Source organism: Eptatretus burgeri, chromosome 10, assembly GCF_056783735.1.
Source record: "Eptatretus burgeri isolate ZD-2024b chromosome 10, Ebu_testis_v1, whole genome shotgun sequence".
Lineage (NCBI taxonomy): Eukaryota > Metazoa > Chordata > Myxini > Myxiniformes > Myxinidae > Eptatretus > Eptatretus burgeri.
The window spans coordinates 27,032,999-27,056,377 of record NC_140970.1 but is presented as its reverse complement, the minus strand read 5'-3'; the positions used below and the strand labels follow the sequence as shown (position 1 = coordinate 27,056,377).

Here is a 23,379-nt window from a genome sequence, read left to right as displayed (position 1 = left end):
GACGATCGAGTTCTGTACAAGAAAGCTAAATATGATGTGCAGAGGGAGAGTCGCAGGGCAAAATCAGAGTATAAACAGAAGCTGGAGAACCAGTTCTTAACTAATCATGGTCGAGCTGTTTGGCAAGGTCTTCGGAATATTCCTCTTCATGAGGAGAAGAATCGTGTCACGTATGTTGAAGACCCCAAGCTTCCCGACAGCTTGAACGAGTTCTTCAGCCGATTTGATCGCCAGAATACCGCCCCTGTTGCAGTTTCTTTCCCGGTTGCTGATTCACTGCTTCCTCAGCCTTTTACTGCGGAGGAAGCTGAAGTGAGGTATCTTTTCAGGACACACACTATCAGAGAAGCAGCTGGTCCTGATGGTGTTTCCACTGCAACACTTCAGCATTGTTCACAACAGCTCTCCTCTGTTTTGCTTGTATTTTCAACAGTTCTTTGCAACAGTCTATTGTGCCTCTGTTTTTAATCTTCTTTTATTATCCCTGTCTTAAAGAAATCGAAGATGATAATGCTCAACGGTTAGAGACCTGTGGCTCTCACCTCAGGAGTTATGGAGGTGTTTGAGCGTTTGGTTCTCAAGCACCTTAAGTCTATCACCACCTGTCGGTTTGATCCTCTTCAGTTTGCCTATTGGGAAAATTGTTCGGTTGATGATGCTGTTATGCTTTTAATACCATTATCCAGTCCCTTGGCGTTCCTCCCTCAATTTGCGACTGGATTTTGGATTTTCTCCTCAACCAATCACAAGCTGCAAAAATTAAACGAAGTTGTCCGAGACTATTTTCTTTAATACTGGTGCTCCACAAGAGTGCGTGCTGTCACCTTCTCTATTCCCTCTTCACCGATGATTGGGTGTCTCATCATGAGTCTGTGCAGTTCGTGAAGTTTACCGACAACAAGACCATCGAGGGCATTATCGTGAATTCTGATGAGTCAGAATACCTTCAGGAAGTTATTGGGTTTGTGTCATGGTGCAAACACAACAACCTCGAGCTGAACACTCAAACACTAAGGAGATGGTTGTTGACTTTGGTAGGACGAAAAGTTCAGTTGAGCCTCTTACCATCAATGGTGAGGTTATTGGAGTTGTTGACTTCTTTAAAACTTATGTACAACCATGACCAGTTGTTTAAAGTGGGACCACAACACATTATTAGGAAAGCTCAGCAACGCCTCTACTTCTTGCGGCAGCTAAAGAAGTTTGGCCTTCGCAGGGAGATTCTCATCCAGCTTTATCAGGCTATTATAGAAAGTGTATTGACTTTTTCTGTGCGGGTGCATGTGCGCGTGCGCGTGCACGTGCATGGATGGGATGGCAGCTGCACCCAGCAACAGAAGCTTCGGCTCCAGAGGGTTGTGCGCACTGCTGGTAGGATAGTTGGATGTGCGTTACCTACTTTGGCTTCAATTTATACAGAGCATTCTGTGAATAGATCGAGGAGGATGGTCTCTGATTCCTCACATCCAGCTCATGTCCTGTTTCAGCTTTTGCCATGTGGGAGGCGATACATGTCACTTGGGTGTCAGATAAATCACTTGAGGAATAGTTTTTTATTGTCCTGTCCAACTCGATTACCACATAATCAGCGGTCTTCTGTTTCTGTTGACTTTTTTTTGTGATGTGGTGCTACTGTTTGGATTGTTGCTGAATTCTCGGATGGGGAGAGGGGTCGGCGTGCTATTCATTTGCAGTCTCATTATTATCTAAGAAGATGGTATTGAACGGTTTATTTATGTTCATCAAGTGTATGGTTATGTTGTGCGAGTAGGCTCGGCTTTTTGGTTAGGCGGGGGGAGAGGAGGGTGAACACTCGGGATTGTATCTTTCTAATTCTGTCAATTTTTGACTTTTGTTGTGCTTGTGATTGTTTTGTTGTGCTCGTGATTGTTTTGTTGTTGGTCTAGCTCGAGTTTATTTTGAATTCGGTTTTATCATCTCATGTATTCTGGTGGACTTTTCTGATGTGTATTATTTATTTATTGTCATTGTACGTGTGACCAACACCAAGACACATACCATGTGTTTAAATTGCGCTTGGTGAAATAAAGTTGTTCTTCTTTTTCTTCTTCTTCCATGGTGTGTGGACAGATGTAAATAATCTCAATGAAAAGTAGCACCTTGATCCGGATATTCAACAATCTAATCGATTTGTTCTTGTCACATGTCCTTGTTCACCCAATTTTATCTGAATCCGTGCGCAACTTCTTGAGATATGTATGATTGTTGCTCACAGAAAGACAAACGGATGGGTGAAAACATGAAGGTGGATGGAGGTGAAATTAAAAATAAAGAAAAATTTAACTTGTAAATCGTTTTATTGTTTTCTTAACGAAAAACTCGAGGTGAATGAAAAATTTGGATTTCTAATGAATGTTTTGATAATTCCTCCTTTCACTGTTCTCACCCCACCAATCCCTCTCTCCCTAATGAACCCCCTTTTAGTGAGTTTCCACCACAGCCTGCCTTGCAGAAGCTTTTGTTTTCTGCCACGCTCTCTCACTCTCCCGAACTACTGCAGCGCCTCAACCTCCATCGTCCACGGCTCTTCTCGGCGATAGGAGATCAGGGGAGTTCTAAAGTAACAAAGGAGAAAAACCTCAATGGAAAAAGCAAGGAAGGTCTATTTGCCTTCCCAGAGGAGTTGGTGGTGAGTACTTGATCGCCATTTGTGCTAATTTGCATATCTATATATTACTAAAACTCTCATCTTGTATGTATGTATATATGTTCCCGAAATACAGCCAAAATGGTAAACGATAGCACAAAAATTTTAGGCCCACCTTACTCGCCATTCTGCTGCGGTGTGCAGTATCAGGTTTCGTGAAAATCCGGCAACGAAAAAATTATTAAAAAATAAATTCCCGATTCAGTCAAGTACTCTGGTGGAATTTGATCAATGCAAAGAACCTCAGCGGTATAGTTCGCTGGAGCTATCTTTATTTTTTTTTATCAACCGCTGTCACAACGGGAACCCAACGGGTTCACGGGTTGTCTCATGTAATCTTAAAAGCCAAGCCCTTCCTTTTGCCATAAGCCTCTCCCGTTTGGCCATATTCCACTCTTACTTTGGCCTTAAACTCCTTTTCCAGCCATGTGCATCCCCCCCTCAAACCAACCTCCCCAATTATTATTTTTCTTGTGACATTTGAGGTATTGGTGTGATTATAAATTTTTCAACTTCTCCAATGCACTGATTTCACTGCAGGAGTTCATTGTTCCTGTGAGATTAAATGACAAGCCGCTTGTACTGCTGTACCTTCTGCTCAAAGAACACTGCTACCCATTGCTCTGCTTTTGCAATGCCCGTGACACTGCACACAGGTAACCTTCAGCAAATGGACAGTTCCAGTTTCCTAAATGCCCTTTTTGTTGTACTTCACGTGCAGCTCTTCCCTGTGGGGTTTTAGTGTAGGTTAATGTACTTGTGCTGAGATGTTCTGAACATCTTCACGCTGCATCCGTGTAACAGTGTATAGATGTGCCAGGTGCGAATGCATAATGATGTCTTTTTAAATTATTTTTTATTTATGGAAATTGCCCCAAACAAGGCATGAAGCCACTTTAAGTAAGGCTAAGGGAAGGTTAGATAAAGATAAGGACAAAGAAAAACAAAATAAATGAAAGAGAAAAATAAGAAAACATCAAAGACACAGGAAGTAGCAGAAGTCAGGTGAAATGTGATGCAACCTCAAAGATGTAAGAAGTAGAAATTGACATTCCTCTTAAGGCTGGACAGATTGTACGACAACGGGAAGCATGTTACAGGTAGTGAATTCCAAAAACGAGACAACACGAGGGATAAAACTATCTGCATGGTCTTTCGTTCTGCATTTTGGATCAACTATAGTGCATGAGTGTGTATGGAAAACTGAGTCTTGTGTCCAAACACTCGTACAGGAGCAACCAAGTTAGAAAGTCCAGCAGAACATTTGCCATGAAAATATATGGAGAATAAAAACAAAGTGGAAACTGACTGACGGTGAGAGAGAGGTGGAAGAACTGAACCCATCTCCGCACCAACCAGGTTAACGATGCGTTTCTGGAGCCGATCAAGTAAAGATAAGTGACAGGCTGGTGCTCCAGCCCAAATGTGGCAACAGTACTCCATGAGGCGATGTATAGTTGTCTTGTACAGGTACAAAGCAGCATCAAGAGGTAAATGCCTCTGTTCTCAATGAAAACGACAAACTTGCTTGGAAGCAATCTTGGCAACACTATAAATGTACTTATCCCAATGGAAGTTAGACGAGATCTCCAGACCAAGAAGTCGAAGCTCAGATGATTCTGTTAAGGTTGAAGACCCCATGTGCACAGAAGGGAAAGACCTGTTTTTGGAGTGAGACATCAACAATTTAGTTTTCTTTGCATTGAAGGTTACCAGCCAATCATGCCTCCAATTCAGTACATTCTTTAAATCATTGTCCAGTGAGACTCCATCCTCATTACGAGTAGTGTTGAGTGAATCAGCAGATGGACAGTGAAGGGAGGAGTCATCAGCATACATGGCTAGCTGAGAGAACATTGATATAAACAAGGAACAGAGTGGGACCAAGGACAGAGCTATGTGGAACACCGGAATTGATGGAGCAAGTCAGAGAAGATTGATCCGCAAGTACCACCTTCATCTTGCGATTTGTAAGGAAAGCCTAAATGATTGAATGTATCATTCCAGATACACCATACAACTAAAGCTTGTGGGGCAGACCCTTGTGCCACACTTTATTAAAGGCTTTTAAGATATCCAAAGCAACTACTCAAGCTTCACCCTTGAGCTCTATAGCCCTGTTTAAATGATCCGCAATTAAGGATAGCAGATCACCAGTCGAGCGAGAATGACGAAAGACAGACTGGCAGTCATTGGGAAGTTAATCGTCCTCCAGATGGCCGAGTTGTTTATTGATGAAGCATTCAAATACCTAACTTATTACAGGAAACAGGCTAATGGGGTGATAGTTACTTGGCTCAGAATGCTCACCAGCACCCATGAAAACAGGGACAACAGAAGCCACTTTCCAGGATGAAAGAAACACTGAAACAGACAAGCACAGGTTGTATAGCTTGGCAAGAATCAATGACAGTTCAGGACAACACATTAAATACAATCACAGGAATTACATCAGGACCAGTCGTTTGAGGCATCTCAAGTACGAGTAAGTCTGACACCTTTTTAGGAGTGATAATAGGGTTGGGCATACAACCATACTTTTTTTGAAAGGAGTGTTTTTTATGGCAAAATTTCACTCTGATCACGAATCCGTTGAACTTTTTGACCTAGGATGATGTCTTCGGTTGGTAAAATGCAAAAAATCAAAATGACCACCAAATTAACCCACTTTTCAGGTAAAATTTGATAATTATGGCTTACGAGGGCATGTAATATTAGGGTTGGGCACACATCGACTTTTTCTCTGTTGTCCCGTTATAAGGGGTTTTTTTACGGCCATTTTTCACGCTGATCACGAATCCGTTGAGATTTTTGACCGAGGATGATGTCTTACTAAGATTATTACATGCCCTAGTAAGCCATAATTATCAAATTTTACCTGAAAAGTGGGTAAATTTGGTGGCCATTTTGATTTTTTTGCATTTTACCAACCTAAGACATCATCCTCGGTCAAAAATTTCAACGGATTCGTGATCAGCATGAAAAATGGCCGTAAAAAACACTCCTTTCAACGGGACAACAGAGAAAAAGTCGATGTGTGCCCAACCCTAGTGATAAATGGAATAGGAATATCAGTCTATCCAAGCTGGAAAAAATCAGGAAGAAGGTGTCCCTGATCATTGAGGGTAGAATTAGAAAAGAGATGAAGCCTTATCCAGAGGCGAATTACAACTTCAGATCAATGGAAGGGTGAAGGTATGGAAGATTTATTGTGGTTGAGTACACTGTTGGCAATCTGCCAAAAGTCTCAGCCAAGTCGCTGAGTCGCAATGGAATTGGCTACCGAAGCTGCATATTGCTGCTCAACATCCTGAAGCACTTTTTCAGGAAATACTTGCTTTATGGAACAGACATTTGGACTCCAGAGACCCTTGCACATGGTACTGCCTGAAATAGTGGTTGTGATGAGCAATTGCTGATGCACAAGCCGGAGTGAATCTGGATAGGAATGAACCTTCACTTGATAGATACGTGAGGGAATATAAATCTCCATACCAGTACAAATTCATTGGGATATTTCCTCGGCAGCCATATTCGGACCAAGACTAAAAGCTGAGGTCCATGGCACATCAGCAAGAAATGAATGAAATCTGTCCCAATCCACTTTCCCAAACTGAAACAGTGCGGTGAAAAGGATGCACTGGAGTTGAGAATGAGGAGAAAGAGACACAAACAAAAACAGTGGAATGATCTGAGTTACCAACTGGAGGCAGGACATCAGCAACACAGTCACCAGAGTTAGAACACAAAAAGAGATCAAGCAAGTATCTTCCATCAGAGACATGGTCAGGGATATGAGTGGGAAAAGAAACGATTTGGGTGAGATTTTGAGAGACTGAGAAATTATAGGTATTGATACCAGGAGTGTCAGTATTATGAGTGTACCAGCCATTCCTTGTGGTGAACGTTGAAGTCACCAAATACCATGATGTTTGCAGAAGGGTGGAGTAATATAGCCCTGTCAATGCTGTGAGATGGCATTGAACACGGCACAAGAGGGAAAGGAAGCTGAGTGATACAGAGAGAAGAGATATGTTGTTGAATGCAGGAGAGAAAGGTGGAAACACAAACTCGTGAGAGCTACTTTCAAGAGAATTTTCATGAGCTGAAGGTAGAATCCTCAACATAGATACCAAGACCATGAGAAGGAGGGTGATCAAGTCTGTGAAAAATGTAACCAAGTACCTTGAAAGAAACGGAGGAGATGCCACTGTCCAACGGACACTCGTATAGAGCCAGCAGGTCAGGTGAGTTAAGCTGAACAAAATATTGGAGAAAAGTTGGAGCGAAAGCCCCTGACATTGGAGAAACAAATATTAAAAGCATTTGAGCGTCGCAGTGCACGTGCAGGTGGAGATCTGTTAATCTTAGATTGTATAACCATATTATCAGTGATAAAACATTGAAAGGTCGTAAACGAGCCGAACGGGGAAGAAGAATAAGAAGACGACGTCAAAGTTACCCAAACAAATTCACAAGTTCGTCTAAGAGATTCAATGGGGTTCCACAAATTCAGGCGAACACATTGTCGTAACAATGCCACTCTGCCTCAGGAATGCAAAAATGGCTGCACGGACCACCCCCATGCATGTCCAGGGGAGTACAACCATTTTGACATTTTACACCTGTTATTACCAAAGAGTTCGGGATCCTCTACTACCAGGCAGTCATGACCTGCAACATGTTTATTTCCGGTACCCTTCAGAGACAATTAATCAAATCCCACATGGAGTCCTGGACAAGAAAGATGCAGAATAATTGACACTAGAAATGGCAGAATAGAAGAAAAGAGAGAATAGAAAGAGGAAGAAGAAGAGGACTAGGAAGAAGAAAATGATGGAAGAAGACAAGGACAATATATGATGAAGAAGAAGATTGGCTGGTGCCATTTTCCTAGTCCCGAAACAAAGAAAACCCTCTTCACAACTGGTCCAGGACAAGGTTGTGCATGGATGGATGATGTCACTGTTAAATACCAAAATTTCATACAACTTTGAGGTATAAATGTAGCATTAATTACCACATAATAAAATGGGTGGGGGTTTTCATCTCGGGGAGGAAATCTTTCTGGGATGGAATTTTTGTTTTTTCCAATAAACAAATAGAAATCGCATTCTGCATCTGCTTCATCCTGTGGCCTCTTTGGCCAGAAATGATATGAAAGCCACAGGTTGAGTACTTTCTGTCCTGAAGCCTGGTGCAGTGCGCGAGCCAAATGAGTATCATAATTAGTTTGCCACATGATTAGAGGTTCACTGCTTTGAGGTTTTCCTCATAGCTGATGTTGGGTTTTCAGATGTTGCGATTGACAAGGCTTGTATTTTGACATTAAGGGTACTTGAAAGAACATCCTCATTCAGCTGACAACCTTTAAAATTGCCACTAGTCTGGGGAGTGTGGCAGTCTGTCATTGTTCATTTCGTTTTTTTGAAATAGATGTTCAACAACCTTGAAAGTGCACTGTGAGCCTTTTTTGTTGCAATAAAGCAACGCATCCATTCTGACCAAGTCGCATGACTACGTATTTATTTTACAGGACGGTGTGGATGAGTGAACGGTGTGCTTGCCAGGACTCTGAGCTTCTTCCGTAGCCATGTTTGAAAGGAAATATTTAAGTCAGTATTACCTCGGTGCCCAAACCTATCAGCTGTGAAAGCTCCGACAAACATGAAGAAAAATTCATATCCCTTTTTAAAATGTTTGGTACATTTGGAAAACCTTCATCATTCGGGGGAAACATTTTGATCTGTGCCAATAATTCCGTTTTCTCTCAAACTCGTCAAAGGATCACAAAATCTGTTATCATAATCATTGTAACGAATATCACCCGTGTAATGGTTTTAGGCTGTTTGTACCGATCATTATGAAAAGTCTCCCGACAGGATGGTGCTGAAGTAGCAGGCTTATCTTTGAACCGTTTAGTCTGGGTTCAATTCCTGACCTGACTATAAACTGGAGAATTTGATTGATTTCCAGCTGGTATTGCATCAATGAGTGCACCCTCCCTCAAATGGCCATTTAAACCGGGTGTCCCATCTGCTAGTTTTAGCTGGGAGACCTTAAAGATCCCACGGCGTCTTTTCATTTTGTTATTGCTGGCATGCTGTCCAAATTCCTACCACTACCTACAGCCATGATGTAAATGGGAGAAGATAATTTTATGAAAAGTTTGGTTAATATTAGGAGTTACATTGGCCAAGTTTGTTTGCCTGCTGTCCCTCCTCACTGTTTCCACCTTGACAGGTTGTACCTGTTGATGCAGTTGTATGGAGGTGTAACAGTGGCAGAGTTCTCGTCCAAGCTCTCTGCGGGCGAGCGAGAAAGAACTTTACGACTCTTTGTAAAGGGTAAAATACAGCTGTAAGTACTGTCACCGTCTGCTGATGAAGTTTGCTGTGAATACACCAAACACAATTGGGCAAGTTTTTCTGTTAATCCCACTTTGCCCTTTCCTTAGTCTTGTCTGCTCTGACGCCGCGTCACGGGGGCTGGACGTCCGTTGTGTCGGTTTTGTCCTTAACTATGATGCACCGGATTCACTTCAAGGATACGTGCACAGGTAACTCAGTACCATTCTCTTACTGGAGGACAAGTCTGTATTGACATATTGAGCCTATCATATGTCAGAGTTTTTGCTGATGGCTAAGTGGACATGCGATGCGATGTACGCAGAGTTGGCCGGACAGCGAGAGCAGGAAGCTCTGGAGTAGCATATACGTTGCTGTTATCTGCACAGGTGATGTATCTTTTCCCATCTCTACCTTCACAAAGTTGGAGTCTCTCTTTCAGCTAACTTCTCCAATGCACTTTTCTTCTTTTGGTCTCCTGTGTTCAGTTTTTTTTTTTAATTCTAAATTTTGTCATATAATTACAGATGTGAAGCAAAACCTCACCCATTTTCCTTGTATGCAACTCCATAAGCTCTGAAACCATTCTAGTTATGTAACCTCATTAAATTATTAACCTCCACCATCGAAGATGGATGGAGGTTACTGTTTTCACCCCTTTTTGTTTGTTTGGGAACAGTATTACGGAAAAACTCCGACGGATTTCGACGAAACTTGGTGGGGGTGGGGGGTTAGGTCTGGTCCAAGGATCATGCCATTAGATTTTGGACTTGGTCCAAAATCCAATATGGCCACTATGGTGGCCAATTTGAAAAAATATTTGAATTTTTTTTTTGCATTTCTACTTGTTTTAAGTGATTGCCAACCCCCCCCCCCCCAAAAAAAATAAAATTGCTAGAGAAAAAAGTTTTGCAACTTTTTTTCAACAAAATTTCGATTTCTTTTTTTTTGCATTTCTACATGTTTTAAGTGATTTCCAACCCCCCCCCAAAAAAAATTGTTAGAGAAAAAAAAAAATTTCAAATTTTTTCAACAAAATTGATTTTTTTTTTTTTTGCATTTCTACATGTTATAAGTAATTTCCAACAAAAAACATGCCAAAATTATAATTGCGGCTGACTTTGGAACTTCAGGTGGATATACCCACGTAAAATCAATTTCTATCTCAAGGAATCTAGTTATGACGAATGAATTGAGTATGTAAAAGTAAAAGGAAAAGTTGCAAACTATAACTCTGAGCACTATTGACATCAAATTGAATGAATAGGATATCAGGTTCACTTGAGTGACCGAGCAGAATTGGCGGCGGAGGTTTTGCACTCTACCGAGTGCTCCCCCTCTAGTTTGCCTCTTTACCAGTATTGGCACCTGCACTTCTGCATTTGTTGAGTTATTGCACATGCTCCATAATTTCAGGGAGAGCCTTATTCCACCCCACCCCCCTTGTTTAGATTACTGAATTCCGTCTAATGTTGAAGGAAGTCGGAGGTCGAAACCCGCAGAAGCAAATCCTGTCTCCAAGCCAACTTTCTCCATTGGTACCACAGTACAAGGAGGCTCTTGCCAAGCTTCAACAAGAACTCTCGGCAAGTTACTTTGGTGAAGTTTATCCTGAACAAGATAAACATCCGACAAAAGTTATAATCTCGTGCTTAAGCTTCCCAATTTACGATAACTGTAAACCTTTTTAACTTAGAGCTCATTCTCATCACTAATTATTGATTTAAGTCATATAGCTGCTTGTAGAATGCAAGCACAACCCACTTCATCAACAATATAAAACTTATTTATTACGTCTGCATGTTGTATGCACTCAGGTGGTTGCTTGCAGTATGTAAGCATGCCCCACCAGCACATGTACATCATTGCCTTTTTAACCTTCCCCCAAATTTACTAACATTCACCTCCATTAAATTCATTCAATCCCCATCTTCTCACTTGTATAAGAGTCTTCCCAATTATGCTACTTCTTCCTTTCCTCGAGATTTGGTGCCCCCATAATACTCTCTTCCCATGTCTACCTTTGAGCTTTCACTACATCCACTAACCCCCCCCCCCCCATTACTTCTTCCAACCCCATCATTCTAACCTGTGACTGAGACTCCACACCTGTATAAAGCACCCTATTTTGTGAGTGAAACTATTGTCTGTTTTGTTGGTTATAACTACATGTTTGCATTAATGCATCAGAACATGCTATTGAAGTTGGTATCTTTCACAGAAAAGTAAAATAAGGGTTAAAGCATTTTAAAAGGGACGCAGCTGTAATGTTGGAACATTTCCTTTTCTCTGGTATGAGAAAAAGTTACCAGATTAGACTAAAAAGTTTCTTCTGTCTGGCTCCTTCCTTGTCCTCATTAAAAGCTGTAGGATTAAAATTGCACTCAAACATAGATTAATGCTGTGGATTATTCTTTACAGACAAGTGATCAAGTTGTTTTGAATTAATCCGAATCTATCTTGGCTTTTTGAGAAGATTACGACATCACCAATGGTGTGTATGTCTATTGACAGGGCGAGCAGAAAGAGAGACAACAGTGGTGAAGATAAACTGCAAATTGGAGTGATGAACCAACTTTAAACTCACTTCATCTTCAATCCCTTTTAACGTGCAACATTTCTCCACTTCCATGTTCGTCCACCATACCCTGATTCAATTTGAGTACATTGACCAGAATGTAAATCCATTGTTTATTTAAAAAAGCACTCTTTGAAACACACCGTGGGAATTTCCTCAACCCACAAGGCAAGCCAAGGATTTGAGCAATATTGCCTGTGGTATTTCTGAAAGACGCTGCTCGTTGCACAGGTCACTGTTGAACAGTTCAAACAGCTCAAGCTGGTGCTGGTGGCAAGAACTGATGTCACAGGAAGTAATCGGCAACAGGTTGCTTTGATGGAATTCCTCTTGCTTCTTGAGGAGCTGCTTCAAATATGGTGAACTCTCTCTGCAAGTTCTCCAACAACTCCAGGATGGCTGCGACGTTACCACAGCTAGGAATGAAAATGGTTGCAGGTTAGAAATTTTACTGCTCTGAAATTCTCACCCACCTGCTACTTTACCACAGTTAGTTTTACCAAAGTGAAACGTTTTCAAACAATGGGCATGTAGTAAAATAAACTTATTGCATTTGAACTAAAATCATGGGACACCTTTTCATTTGAGAATTCCCCACACATGCCTTTGTGCATAGCAAAGCTGTTGGGGTTGAATTCAATAAACAAGCTGAATACCATGAATGACTGACGTTGAATGAAAGCTGATTACCAAATGATGTTGATACTTGGGCAGCTGATTACCAGACAAGAAAAGAAAATGACAAGAACGAATACCATGAATGATCGGGTGTCAAATAAAAGTAGATTACTATATGATGTTGATGATACTTGCGCAGCCGATTACCAGACAATACAAGCTGAATACCATGAATGATCGCAAGGTCAAATAAAAGCCGATTACTAAATGATGTTGATAATACTTACTTTTGATAATACTGAACCTCATTATACTTTGGTGAAGTTAATCCTGAACTTACTTTGGTGAACCACCACCCTTAGTAGCAGTTAATTCTTTCACTCCTTTTCCCCCACTTCCATTTGTTACCTTTTTACGAACCTTGATGTTGCAAACGTTTGATGATAGTTATCTTCGCTTGCTCTTAATGTAGAAATGCATGGTTTCAATTTTTTTTCTTTTCTTCATAAATGTAACAAGAGGCCAGAAATCATTTGATTCTACGTAATGAATATGGGATGGTGAATGATTTCAGCAACAAAGTTGGTGACATTTGACTCTGCCAATGACGAAATCCAGAAGCAGACTCGTTTACTGTGTTGGAAATAGAAGTGGATTTTGCAGAACAGTACCGGTAGCAGTAGTTGGGCGCTGACCAAACAGTGAGCACAGTTTCCTGAAAGTGCCATTTGTAGCCCTCCATGACCAACTGGTGAGCCCGGCAAATCATGGAGATGTCGTTGGCTGCATTGAACTGAGAAACCACATCACTGCCGAACAGATAACCAGCTCCTCTAGGGCTGACTCCCCACCCAGTGGTGTCTGAGGATGACACATGCAATGGGTTTGTATAAACACATCACCACAAGCCCTACATAAATGCCTGAAGTATTTTAGTTTGTTTTTGGGGGGAGAGGGGGGAGGTGAAGGGGAGGGGGGGAGGTGAAGGGGAGGGGAGGTGGAGGTGAAGGGGAGGAGGTGGAGGTGAAGGGGAGGAGGTGAAGGGGAGGGGAGGAGGTGAAGGGGAGGGGGAGGTGAAGGGGAGGGGGGAGGTGAAGGGGAGTGGGGAGGTGAAGGGGAGTGGGGAGGTGAAGGGGAGGGGGAGGTGGAGGTGAAGTGGGAGAGGGGAAGGTGAAGTGGGAGAGGGAAGTGAAGTGGGAGGGAGAGGGGAAGTGAAGTGGGAGGGGAAGTGAAGTGGGAGGGGAGGGAGGTGAAGTGGGAGGGGGAGGGAGGTGAAGTGGGAGGGGAGGGGGAGGTGAAGTGGGAGGGTGAAGGGGAGTGGGAGGGGGAGGTGGAGTGGGAGGGGAGGTGGAGTGGGAGGGGAGGTGAAGTGGAGGGGAGGGAGGTGAAGTGGAGGGGGAGGGAAGTGGAGGGGGAGGGGGGAGGGGAGGTGAAGTGGAGGGGGAGGTGAAGGGGAGGGGAGGTGAAGTGGAGGGGGAGGTGAAGTGGAGGGGAGGTGAAGTGGAGGGGGAGGTGAAGTGGAGGGGAGGGGGAGGAGGTGAAGTGGAGGGGAGGGGGGAGGGGAGGTGAAGTGGAGGGGGAGGGGAGGTGAAGTGGGAGGGGAGGTGAAGGGAGGGGGAGGGGAGGTGAAGTGGGAGGTGGAGGGGGAGGGGAGGTGAAGTGGAGGGGGGAGGGGAGGTGAAGTGGGAGGGGGAGGTGGAGGGGGAGGGGGAGGTGGAGGGGGGAGGGAGGTGAAGTGGAGGGGGAGGGGAGGTGAAGTGGAGGGGGAGGTGAAGTGGAGGGGGGGAGGTGAAGGAGGAGGGGGAGGGAGGTGAAGTGGAGGGAGGGGGGAGGTGAAGTGGAGGGGGGAGGGGAGGTGAAGTGGAGGGGGAGGAGGTGAAGTGGAGGGGGAGGGGAGGGGAGGTGAAGTGGAGGGGGAGGGGAGGGGGAGGTGAAGTGGAGGGGAGGGGAGGTGGAGGGGGAGGGTGGAGGGGGAGGGAGGTGAAGTGGGGGGGAGGGGCAGGTGAAGTGGAGGGGGGAGGGAGGTGAAGTGGGGGAGGTGAAGTGGGGGGAGGGGCAGGTGAAGTGGAGGGGGGAGGGGAGGTGAAGTGGGAGGGGGAGGTGGAGGGGGAGGGAGGTGAAGTGGAGTGGGGAGGTAAAGTGGAGGGGAGGTGAAGTGGAGGGGAGGTGAAGTGGAGGGGGAGGGGGAGGGGAGGTGAAGTGGAGGGGAGGGGGAGGTAAACTGGAGGGGGAGGGGGAGGTAAAGTGGAGGGGAGGTAAAGTGGAGGGGGAGGGGGAGGTAAAGTGGAGGGGGAGGGGGAGGTAAAGTGGAGGGGAAGGGGAGGTGAAGTGGAGGGGGAGGGGGAGGTGAAGAGAGGGAGGTGAAGTGGAGGGGGAGGGAGGTGAAGTGGAGGGGGAGGGGAGGTGAAGGGAGGGGAGGTGGAGAAGGGAGGTGAAGTGGAGGGGGAGGGGAGGTGAAGTGGAGGGGGGAGGGAGGGGAGGTGAAGTGGAGGGGAGGGGGGAGGGAGGAGGTGAAGTGGAGGGGAGGGAGGTGAAGTGGAGGGGGAGGGAGGTGAAGTGGAGGGGGAGGGGAGGTGAAGTGGAGGGGGAGGGGAGGGAGGTGAAGTGGAGGGGAGGGAGGTGAAGTGGAGGGGAGGGGGAGGAGGGTGAAGTGGAGGGGAGGGGAGGTGGAGGGGGGAGGGGAGGAGGTGAAGTGGAGGGAGGGGAGGTGAAGTGGAGGGGGGAGGGGAGGAGGTGAAGTGGAGGGGGAGGGGAGGGAGGTGAAGTGGAGGGGGAGGGGGAGGGGAGGTGAAGTGGAGGGGGAGGGAGGTGAAGTGGAGGGGAGGGAGGTGAAGTGGAGGGGAGGTGAAGTGGAGGGGAGGTGAAGTGGAGGGGGGAGGAGGTGAAGTGGAGGGAGAGGGGAGGTGAAGGGGAGGGGAGGTGAAGTGGAGGGGAGGGGAGGTGAAGTGGAGGGGGAGGTGAAGTGGGAGGGGGAGGGAGGGGAGGGGGAGGTGAAGTGGAGGGGAGAAAGGTGAAGTGGGAGGGGGAGGTGAAGGGCAGGAGTTGAAGTGGGGGGAGGAGGTGAAGTGGAGGGGGAGGGGGGAGAAAGGTGAAGTGGGAGGGGGAGGTGAAGGGCAGGAGGTGAAGTGGGGGAGGGAGGTGAAGTGGGGGAGGAGGTGAAGTGGGGGAGGGGAGGTGAAGTGGAGGGGAGGTGAAATGTGAAGGGGAGGGGAGGTGAAGTGGGAGGGGGAGGTGAAGTGGAGGGTGAAGGGAGTGGGAGGGTGGGGTGAAGGGGAGTGGGAGGGTGGGGTGAAAGGGAGTGGGAGGGGGTGAAAGGGAGTGGGAGGGGGAGGTGGAGTGGGAGGGGGAGGTGAAGTGGGAGGGGGAGGTGGAGTGGGAGGTGAAGTGGAGGGGAGGTGAAGGGGAGGGGGAGGGGGAGGTGAAGTGGAGGGGAGGGAGGTGAAGTGGAAGTGGGGAGAGGTGAAGGGGAGGTGAAGTGGAGGAGGGAGGGAGGTGAAGTGGAGGAGGGAGGAGGTGAAGTGGGAGGGGGAGGAGGGAGGTGAAGTGGAGGGGGAGGGGAGGTGAAGTGGGAGGGGGAGGTGGAGTGGGAGGGGAGGTGAAGTGGGAGGGTGAAGGGAGTGGGAGGGGGAGGTGGAGTGGGAGGGGGGAGGTGGAGTGGGAGGGGGAGGTGAGGGGGGAGGGGAGGTGAAGTGGGAGGAGGGAGGAGGAGGAGGGAGGGAGGGGAGGTGAAGTGGGAGGGAGGTGAAATGGGAGGGGGAGAGAGGTGGAGGAGGGGGAGGAGGGGAGGTGAAGTGGGAGGGGAGGTGAAGTGGGAGGGGAGGTGAAGTGGAGGGGTGAGGTGAAGGGCAGGAGGGGAGGGGAGGGAGGTGAAGTGGGAGGAGGGAGGTGAAGTGGGAGGGGAGGTGAAGTGGGAGGGGGAGGGAGGTGAGGGGAGGGGAGGTGAGGGGGAGGGGAGGTGAAGTGGGAGGGGAGGGAGGTGAAGTGGGAGGGGAGGGGAGGTGAAGTGGGAGGGAGGCGGAGGTGGAGGGGAGAGGGGAGGTGGAGGGGAGAGGGGGAGGTGGAGGGGAGAGGGGAGGTGAAGTGGAGGGGGAAGGTGAAGTGGAGGGGAGGTGAAGTGGAGGGGGAGGTGAAGTGGAGGAGGGGGAGGGGGGAGGAGGTGAAGTGGAGGGGAGGGGTGAAGTAGAGGGGGAGGGAGGTGAAGTAGAGGGGGGGGAGGGGGAGGTGAAGTGGAGGGGGGAGGGGAGGGGAGGTGGGGAGGAGGGGAGGTGAAGTGGAGGGGGAAGGGGAGGTGAAGTGGAGGGGAGGGGAGGTGAAGTGGAGGGGAGGTGAAGTGGAGGGGAGGTGAAGTGGAGGGGGAGGTGGAGGTGAAGGGGGAGGGAGGTGAAGTGGAGGGGGAGGTGGAGGTGAAGGGGGAGGGGAGGTGAAGTGGAGGGAGGTGAGGTGAAGGGCAGGAGGTGAAAGGGAGGTGAGGGGGGGGAGGCGAAGGGGGAGGGGAGGTGAAGTGGAGGGGGAGGTGGAGGTGAAGGGGGAGGGAGGTGAAGTGGAGGGGAGGTGAGGTGAAGGGCAGGAGGTGAAAGGGAGGGGAGGTGAAGTGGGGAGGGGAGGGTGAAGGGAGTGGGAGGGGGAGGGAGGTGAAGTGGGGAGGGGAGGGTGAAGGGGAGTGGGAGGGGGAGGGAGGTGAAGTGGAGGGGAGGTGAAGTGGAGGGGAGGGGAGGGAGGTGAGGGGAGGGGGAGGGGAGGTGAAGTGGAGGGGAGGGAGGAGGGGAGGTGAAGGGGGAGGGGAGGAGGTGAAGGGGAGGGGAGGAGGTGAAGTGGAGGGGGAGGGAGGTGAAGTGGAGGGGGAGGTGAAGTGGAGGGGGAGGGAGGTGAAGTGGAGAGGGAGGTGAAGTGGAGAGGGAGGTGAAGTGGAGGGGGAGGTGAAGTGGGATGGGGGAGGAGGGTGAAGTAAAGGGGGAGGGAGGGTGAAGCGGAGTGGGAGGGGGAGGGGAGGAGGAGGAAGTGGAGGGGGGGAGGAGGTGAAGTGGGGAGCGGGGAGGTGAAGTGGGGAGCGGGGAGGTGAAGGGGATGGGGAGGTGAAGTGGGAGGGGAGGGAGGTGTAAGGGGAGGGGAGGTGAAGTGGGAGAGGGGAGGGGAGGTGTAGGGGGAGGGAGGTGAAGTGGAGGGGGGAGGGGAGGGAGGTGTAGGGGGGAGGGAGGAGGGAGGTGAGGGAGGGGAGGTGAGGGGGAGGGGAGGTGAGGGTGGAGGGGAGGTGAGGGTGGAGGGAGGTGAGGGGAGGGGAGGTGAAGGGGGAGGGGAGGTGAAGGGGAGGTGTAGGGGGAGGGAGGTGAGGGTGGAGGAGGTGAGGGTGGAGGGGAGGTGAGGGGAGGGGAGGTGAGGGGGCGGTGGAGGGGGAGGGCAGGAGAAGGGGGAGGGGGAGGGCAGGAGAAAGGGGAGGGGAGGGCAGGAGAAGAGGGGGAGGGGAGCAGGAGAAAGGAGAAGGGGAGGAGCAGGAGAAGGGGGGGAGGGAAGGGGGAGGGGGAGGGCAGGAGAAAGGGGGGAGGGAAGGGAGGGGAGGGAGGGCAGGAGAAGGGGGAGGGGAAGGGGAGGGGAGGGCAGGAGAAGGGGGAGGGGAGGGCAGGAGAAGGGGGAGGGGGAGGGCAGGAGAAGGGGGAGGGGAAGGGGAGGTGGAGGGGAGGTGAAGGGGAGGAGGGGGAGGTGAAGGGGAGGTGAGGGGAAGGTGGAGGGGGAGGGCAGGAGAAGGAGGGGGAGGGAGGAGGGGGCAGGAGAAGGGGGAGGGGAGGGCAGGAGAAGGGGGGAGGGGAGGGCAGGAGAAGGGGGAGGGGGAGGGCAGGAGAAGGGGGAGGGGAGGAGCAGGAGAAGGGGGAGGGAGGGCAGGAGAAGGGGGAGGGGAGGGCAGGAGAAGGGGGAGGGAAGGGGAGGTGGAGGGGGAGGTGAAGGGGAGGGAGGGGGAGGTGAAGGGGAGGAGGGAGGGGAGGTGAAGGGGAGGGAGGGGGAGGTGAAGGGGAGGGAGGGAGGTGAAGGGGAGGGAGGGAGGTTAAGGGAGGTTAAGGGGAGGGGGAGGTGACGGGGAGGGGGAGGTGAAGTGGAAGGGGGAGGTGAAGTGGAGGAGGGAGGTGGAGGGGGAGGGGGAAGTGAAGGGGGAGGGAGGGAGGGGAGGTGAAAGGCAGGAGGGAGGGGGGGAGGTGAAAGTGAGGAGGGGAGGGGGAGGTGAAGGGGAGGGGGAGGTGAAGGGGAGGGAGGGGGAGGTAAAGGGGAGGGAGGGGGAGGTGAAGGGGAGGGAGGGGGAGGTGAAGGGGAGGGAGGGGGAGGTGAAGGGGAGGGAGGGGGAGGTGAAGGGGAGGGGGGTTGGTTCAGGGGGTTGTGGAGAGGAATGAACAAGCACCAATAGTGAATTCACCTTCAGACAAAATCCTCACACAGACAACACAAACATCACAGGTATCCAGTTACTGATTCATACCTCAGATACCTACCATTCCTGCCAAAATACATAGACATGATAGAAGTCAATAGACACCTTCAATTTACTCATTTCATTTGTATAAAGCAAGTTTTACTCAGCGATTTACTTATACTCAATTATTTATTTGTAGAAACGAGTTCCTGGGTCTTGTACGACAATTAACTATGCCTCAAACCCAGGTAGCACATGACCTTTGCAATTTTCAAAGAGGACGAATTGTTGGCCAATCGGAAGGTGGAGTCAGCCAGCGTCAGATCGCTCAGAACCTTGGCCATCTGCTTTCTATGGTCAATCGGATGATTGTGCAATTCACCAGAGAAGGCAAGGAATCCTCAGCTTCCCATTCTGGTCGTTCTGGGCCCTCAGAAAGGTGTCTTCAAGCTGTCAAGCGGTCCATTGAAAAAACTCTCCGTTGCAACGCTGCAGATGTTGCAGAGGAGATCCAAGTTAGCTCAAGAACTGATGTGTGGTACCTTCATCAACTGGGCTACTGTGGGAGAGCAGCTCAGAGCAAACCTCTTCTTAGACCAGCCAACATTCAGAGGAGAAAGAAGTGGCCTGACAAGATGGCCACCAGACCCTTAGAGTTTTGGCAAACTGTCATTTTTTTCAGATGAGTCCCAATTTGTTCAATTTTCTGATGGTGGACGTGTACAGGTCTGGAGACTTCCCAGTCAAGAGTTCTCTTTGAACTGATTGCAGCCAACTGTCAAACACGGTGGTTTTTCAGTGATGGTGTGGGAGCAATCTGGAGTGCTGGTCGGTCAGAGCTTGTGGAGTGTGTTGACATCAACTCTTCGATATACAATTCTATCCTTGAGGATGGACTTCTCCACATCTTCTCCACTGGTCAGATGGTCAAAATCAACACTCTTCATGGAAGATGGAGCTCCATGCTACACTCCGAAAAAGACCAAAGAATGGCAGGACAGAAATGGGATCAAGCGACTTCCATGGCCAAGTCAGTCTCCTGACATGAATCCCATTGAACACCTCTGGGCCATATTGGTTCGAGCTGTGCGGGAAAAGGTCCAGGAAACCAACATCATGGGCAGAATTCCTAATCCTTTTGTGTGAAGGCTGGGCAGAAATCCCACAAGAGAAAATTTCAGAACTTGTTAGTTCTATGTCTGAAAGAGTAAAAGCGTTGAAATTTGCAAATGGCAAGTCTACCAAATACTCGTGCATGTATTAAAATGGATCAAATGTACTTCAAATGTTCAAGAAATTTATACATTTTAAATCATGGTGTCTATTTACTTCTATCATGTCCGTGTACATGTATCCCTCTATCCCCAATACTTATATGTACCTATCCAACTCAAATTTAAATCTATCTACTCTTTCTGCAGCCATGACCTTTTCAAAGGAGACTATTCCATGCATTAACCTCCACAACAGGAAACCAATAAAATTTCTTCTGAATTTCTAAGAGCTTTGAATTTTATCAACTTTAAAACCTTTTCATTATTTAACACTTTAGTTAAATCCAAACTTGTTGGTTTATTTACATCAGGATAAAATTAATCTTTATTGAAACCCCCCCCCCCCCCCCCATTTTATTATGTTGTAGAACATATTTATTAAAATACCAAATACCCTATATTTGTTGGTATGCTTGGACACAGAAATGATAATTTTCTTGCTGACATTTATGTATCAAATATATGACATTAATATGATGACGGTTAATCCTTCCCCATCTTCCTATTGTTAAATCAGTTTGTATTCCCTTTCTTACAATGTAAATTCCTGTTCTTTGTGTTTTCATCTCTCTATAATTCCAGCAATCTCTGTGTGTCTGTATGTCTGTATGTGTGTGCGACCGCCGTTTCTCGACAACCACTGGTCCAATCCAATTGAAACTTGCCAGGAATATTGCTGGGGACCCGCGGATGTGCCTTTTCAAGGTTTGACATTAATCGGACGAGCGGTTCCCAAGTTACGGCCATTTATCTGTCAACCAATGACAGGACACGGTGCTATGACATCACGAATGACATCACAATGCTTCCTCTTTTTTTTGATATGATGTCACAATTGACGCTGGGACCTGAGTATGTGCCTTTTCAAAGTTTGATATCGTTCTTCTTCATCCATTTCAGCTGCTTCCCAAGTGTTTTCCAAGGTTTGAAAGCTGTTTTTTTCCCCAAGGTTTGAATTAATTGTTCAAATTATTAATTAATCCCAAGGTTTGAATTTTCCCAAGGGAAACAGCTGTTTCCCAAGGGTTTGAAAGTTGTTTTTCCAAAAGTTTGAATTAATTGTTGTGCTTGGTAGACATTTGTGAATACATTTACAGAGGGGTGAGAGAGGAGGGGGGAGAGAGGAGAGGGGGCGAGGGAGGGGGGCGAGAGGGGGCGAGAGAGGGGCGAGAGAGGGAGGGGGCGAGAGAGGGAGGGGGCGAGAGAGGGAGGGGGCGAGAGAGGGAGGGGGCGAGAGAGGGAGGGGGGCGAGAGAGGGAGGGAGGGCGAGAGAGGGAGGGAGGGGGGCGAGAGAGGGAGGGAGGGGGGAGAGGGAGGGGCGAGAGAGGGAGGGGAGAGAGGGGAGAGAGGGAGGGGGCGAGAGAGGGGGCGAGAGAGGGGGCGAGAGAGGGGGGCGAGAGAGGGGGCGAGAGGGGGCGAGAGGGGGAGAGGAGAGAGGGGTGAGAGGAGAGAGGGGTGAGAGAGGGGTGTGAGGGGGGTTGAGAGTGGGGGCGAGAGAGAGGAGCGTCACAATTCTTCTTCGTTTGATATGTCACAATTGATGCTAGGGACCTGAGTATGTGCCTTTTCAAGGTTTGATATCGTTCATCCGTTTCAGCTGTTTCCCAAGTGTTTCCCAAGGTTTGAAAGCTGTTTTTTCCCAAGGTTTGAATTAATTGTCCAAATTATTAATTAATCCCAAGGTTTGAATTTTCCCAAGGGAAACAGCCTTTTGAAATTGTTTTCTTTTTTTTTTTGCATGTACGGCCACACACGAACGGGCAGCACGCACATATGGGTCTGTGTGTCTGTGTGTCTGTCTGCGACCGCTGTTTCTCGACAACCACTGGTCCAATCTAATTGAAACTTGCCACGTATATTGCTGGGGACCTGAGTATGTGCCTTTTCAAGGTTTGATATTGTTGTGGTTGACCAAATTCGCAAACCACCATTCAGGTCCCTTTGGTGAGATATCTCGGTAAGTATATGTGTAGTTAGGCCCAAACCCGTTGTCTAGTGGGAATACATGTCATTTATGCATGCTGCGACTCTTCAGGATAGCCGTTTTTCTTTTACTATCTTTATTTTGGACCAACCGCCATTATTACCACCACCAACCACGTCTCAACAGTCATCACAACATCAACCACCCACCACAACGCCGCTTCACCACAACAGCCACGACCTTTACCGTCACACCTCGCAACCGTCGCATCGCCACCGTTCCTGCGCCGCTTGTGGGTATCGGTATTGGACTCGTGCAGGGCGCGCGCCGAACAGCGTGTACAAAACCACGGACTTTCCGCTCCAAAAACGGATCAAAAACGACTCACGCCCACTTTTGTTCCGTCCAATCGGTGAGCGAGGGGCGATTTGGCCCCGCCTCCAGGGCGTTGGAGGGCGGTCGCTATATGCAAATTCATGGATCAAAAAGCATTCACGCCCACTTTTTCTCGGGCCAATGGGGAGCGAGGTGAAAGGTCGAAGGCAGGGGGTCAAAGGCGAAGCCACGGGGCTGATATAAGCGGCTGCGTTCGTCAGAAAAGCGTCGTGTGTGCGTTGGAAGGAGTTCGCAGGAGGAAGAGTTCGGAGTTGGAGTCGGAGCGAAGAGGACGGAGCTGTGGAGAGGCGGCGGCGGCGAAGGCAGACGAGGGGGTGCTCGCGTCGGTGCCGGGAGCTGCACACCAGGGAGGCCGACGGCGCGACCTGGTCGAGGTGGAGACGCTCGTCGCGGGACCCGAGACAGAGTAAAAATCCTCCTTTCCCCGAGCATCAGCAACCCCCTCCTGTTTCCCCCCGCGCTGAGATAGTGCGACCAAGGGGGCCCCCTTCCCACCCCCTACCAGACACCGTCCGCGAGGCCCGCGGAGTTGAGGCACCACCGCCGCTCCGCGTCTCATCACCAGACGGGTAGACCCGACATGGTCTCGGTCCCAGGCCCGCCTATCCCCTCATCCTGGAGGGTGGTTCTCTTTTCTTTTGTTTTGGGAATGTGTGTTGTCGGCGCTGTCTGTGAAGTAAAATTGTATAAGTGTTGCCGTGTGCTCGCGTAATCGGTATTATATCTGCATTGTCGCATTTGCTTTTTGTCTTCTTTTCTATGTGCTGTTGGTGGAATTGTATATGTGTGCTTTCCGTTCATCGCGAATAAATGTGCTTATTATTGAACTGTTTTCCCCGCTTCGCTTCGTCATTTCTTTCATTGAATCCCCATCTTGCTTCACGTAAAGGGTTGGTCCTGGGCTAAGACGCCCGATAATTAATCGAACCGTCGAGGCCGACGAATAACACCGCTCGGTTATCCCGATAGTACGGAACGGGTCGCTTAAGTGGCCCGTGTCCGAAGTCGACCTGCGGCGAGGTGCGATCGCCCGGTCTCCCCTCCGTGTGGGTACTTAGGTAGGTCGAATTTGGCGAGCAACCCTATCCCACGCGGGGGCCGATTGGCTCGATCGCGGTGAGACCGAAAGGTCCACCCGTGACTGGTTCCCGGCGTTAGTCCGAGAGGGTCACGACTGGAT

The 23,379-nt window shown here is 48.9% G+C and overlaps 2 protein-coding genes across 5 annotated transcripts in view; one reads left to right on the top strand and one right to left on the bottom strand.

Annotated features, from left to right (window-relative positions):
- DDX51 (DEAD-box helicase 51) overlaps positions 1–12,479 on the top strand; it is a 50,689-nt gene extending 38,210 nt beyond the window's left edge. The window contains exons 12-18 of the mRNA XM_085897515.1: positions 2,446–2,650; positions 3,209–3,324; positions 8,912–9,028; positions 9,126–9,227; positions 9,341–9,404; positions 10,467–10,601; positions 11,530–12,479. Coding sequence (XP_085753641.1) covers positions 2,446–2,650; positions 3,209–3,324; positions 8,912–9,028; positions 9,126–9,227; positions 9,341–9,404; positions 10,467–10,601; positions 11,530–11,559 — 769 coding nt within the window. The 3' untranslated portion in view covers positions 11,560–12,479. The remainder of the gene's footprint in view (positions 1–2,445; positions 2,651–3,208; positions 3,325–8,911; positions 9,029–9,125; positions 9,228–9,340; positions 9,405–10,466; positions 10,602–11,529) is intronic.
- PPP4C (protein phosphatase 4 catalytic subunit) overlaps positions 11,688–23,379 on the bottom strand; it is a 71,884-nt gene continuing 60,192 nt past the window's right edge. For 3 of the 4 annotated variants that reach the window (XM_085897516.1, XM_085897518.1, XM_085897520.1), the window contains 2 exons: positions 12,883–13,072; positions 11,688–12,009 (listed from right to left, as the gene is read on the bottom strand). In XM_085897516.1, the coding sequence (XP_085753642.1) occupies positions 11,880–12,009; positions 12,883–13,072 (320 nt within the window). In that variant the 3' untranslated portion in view covers positions 11,688–11,879. The remainder of the gene's footprint in view (positions 12,010–12,882; positions 13,073–23,379) is intronic. The other variant, XM_085897519.1, reaches the window with a different exon arrangement.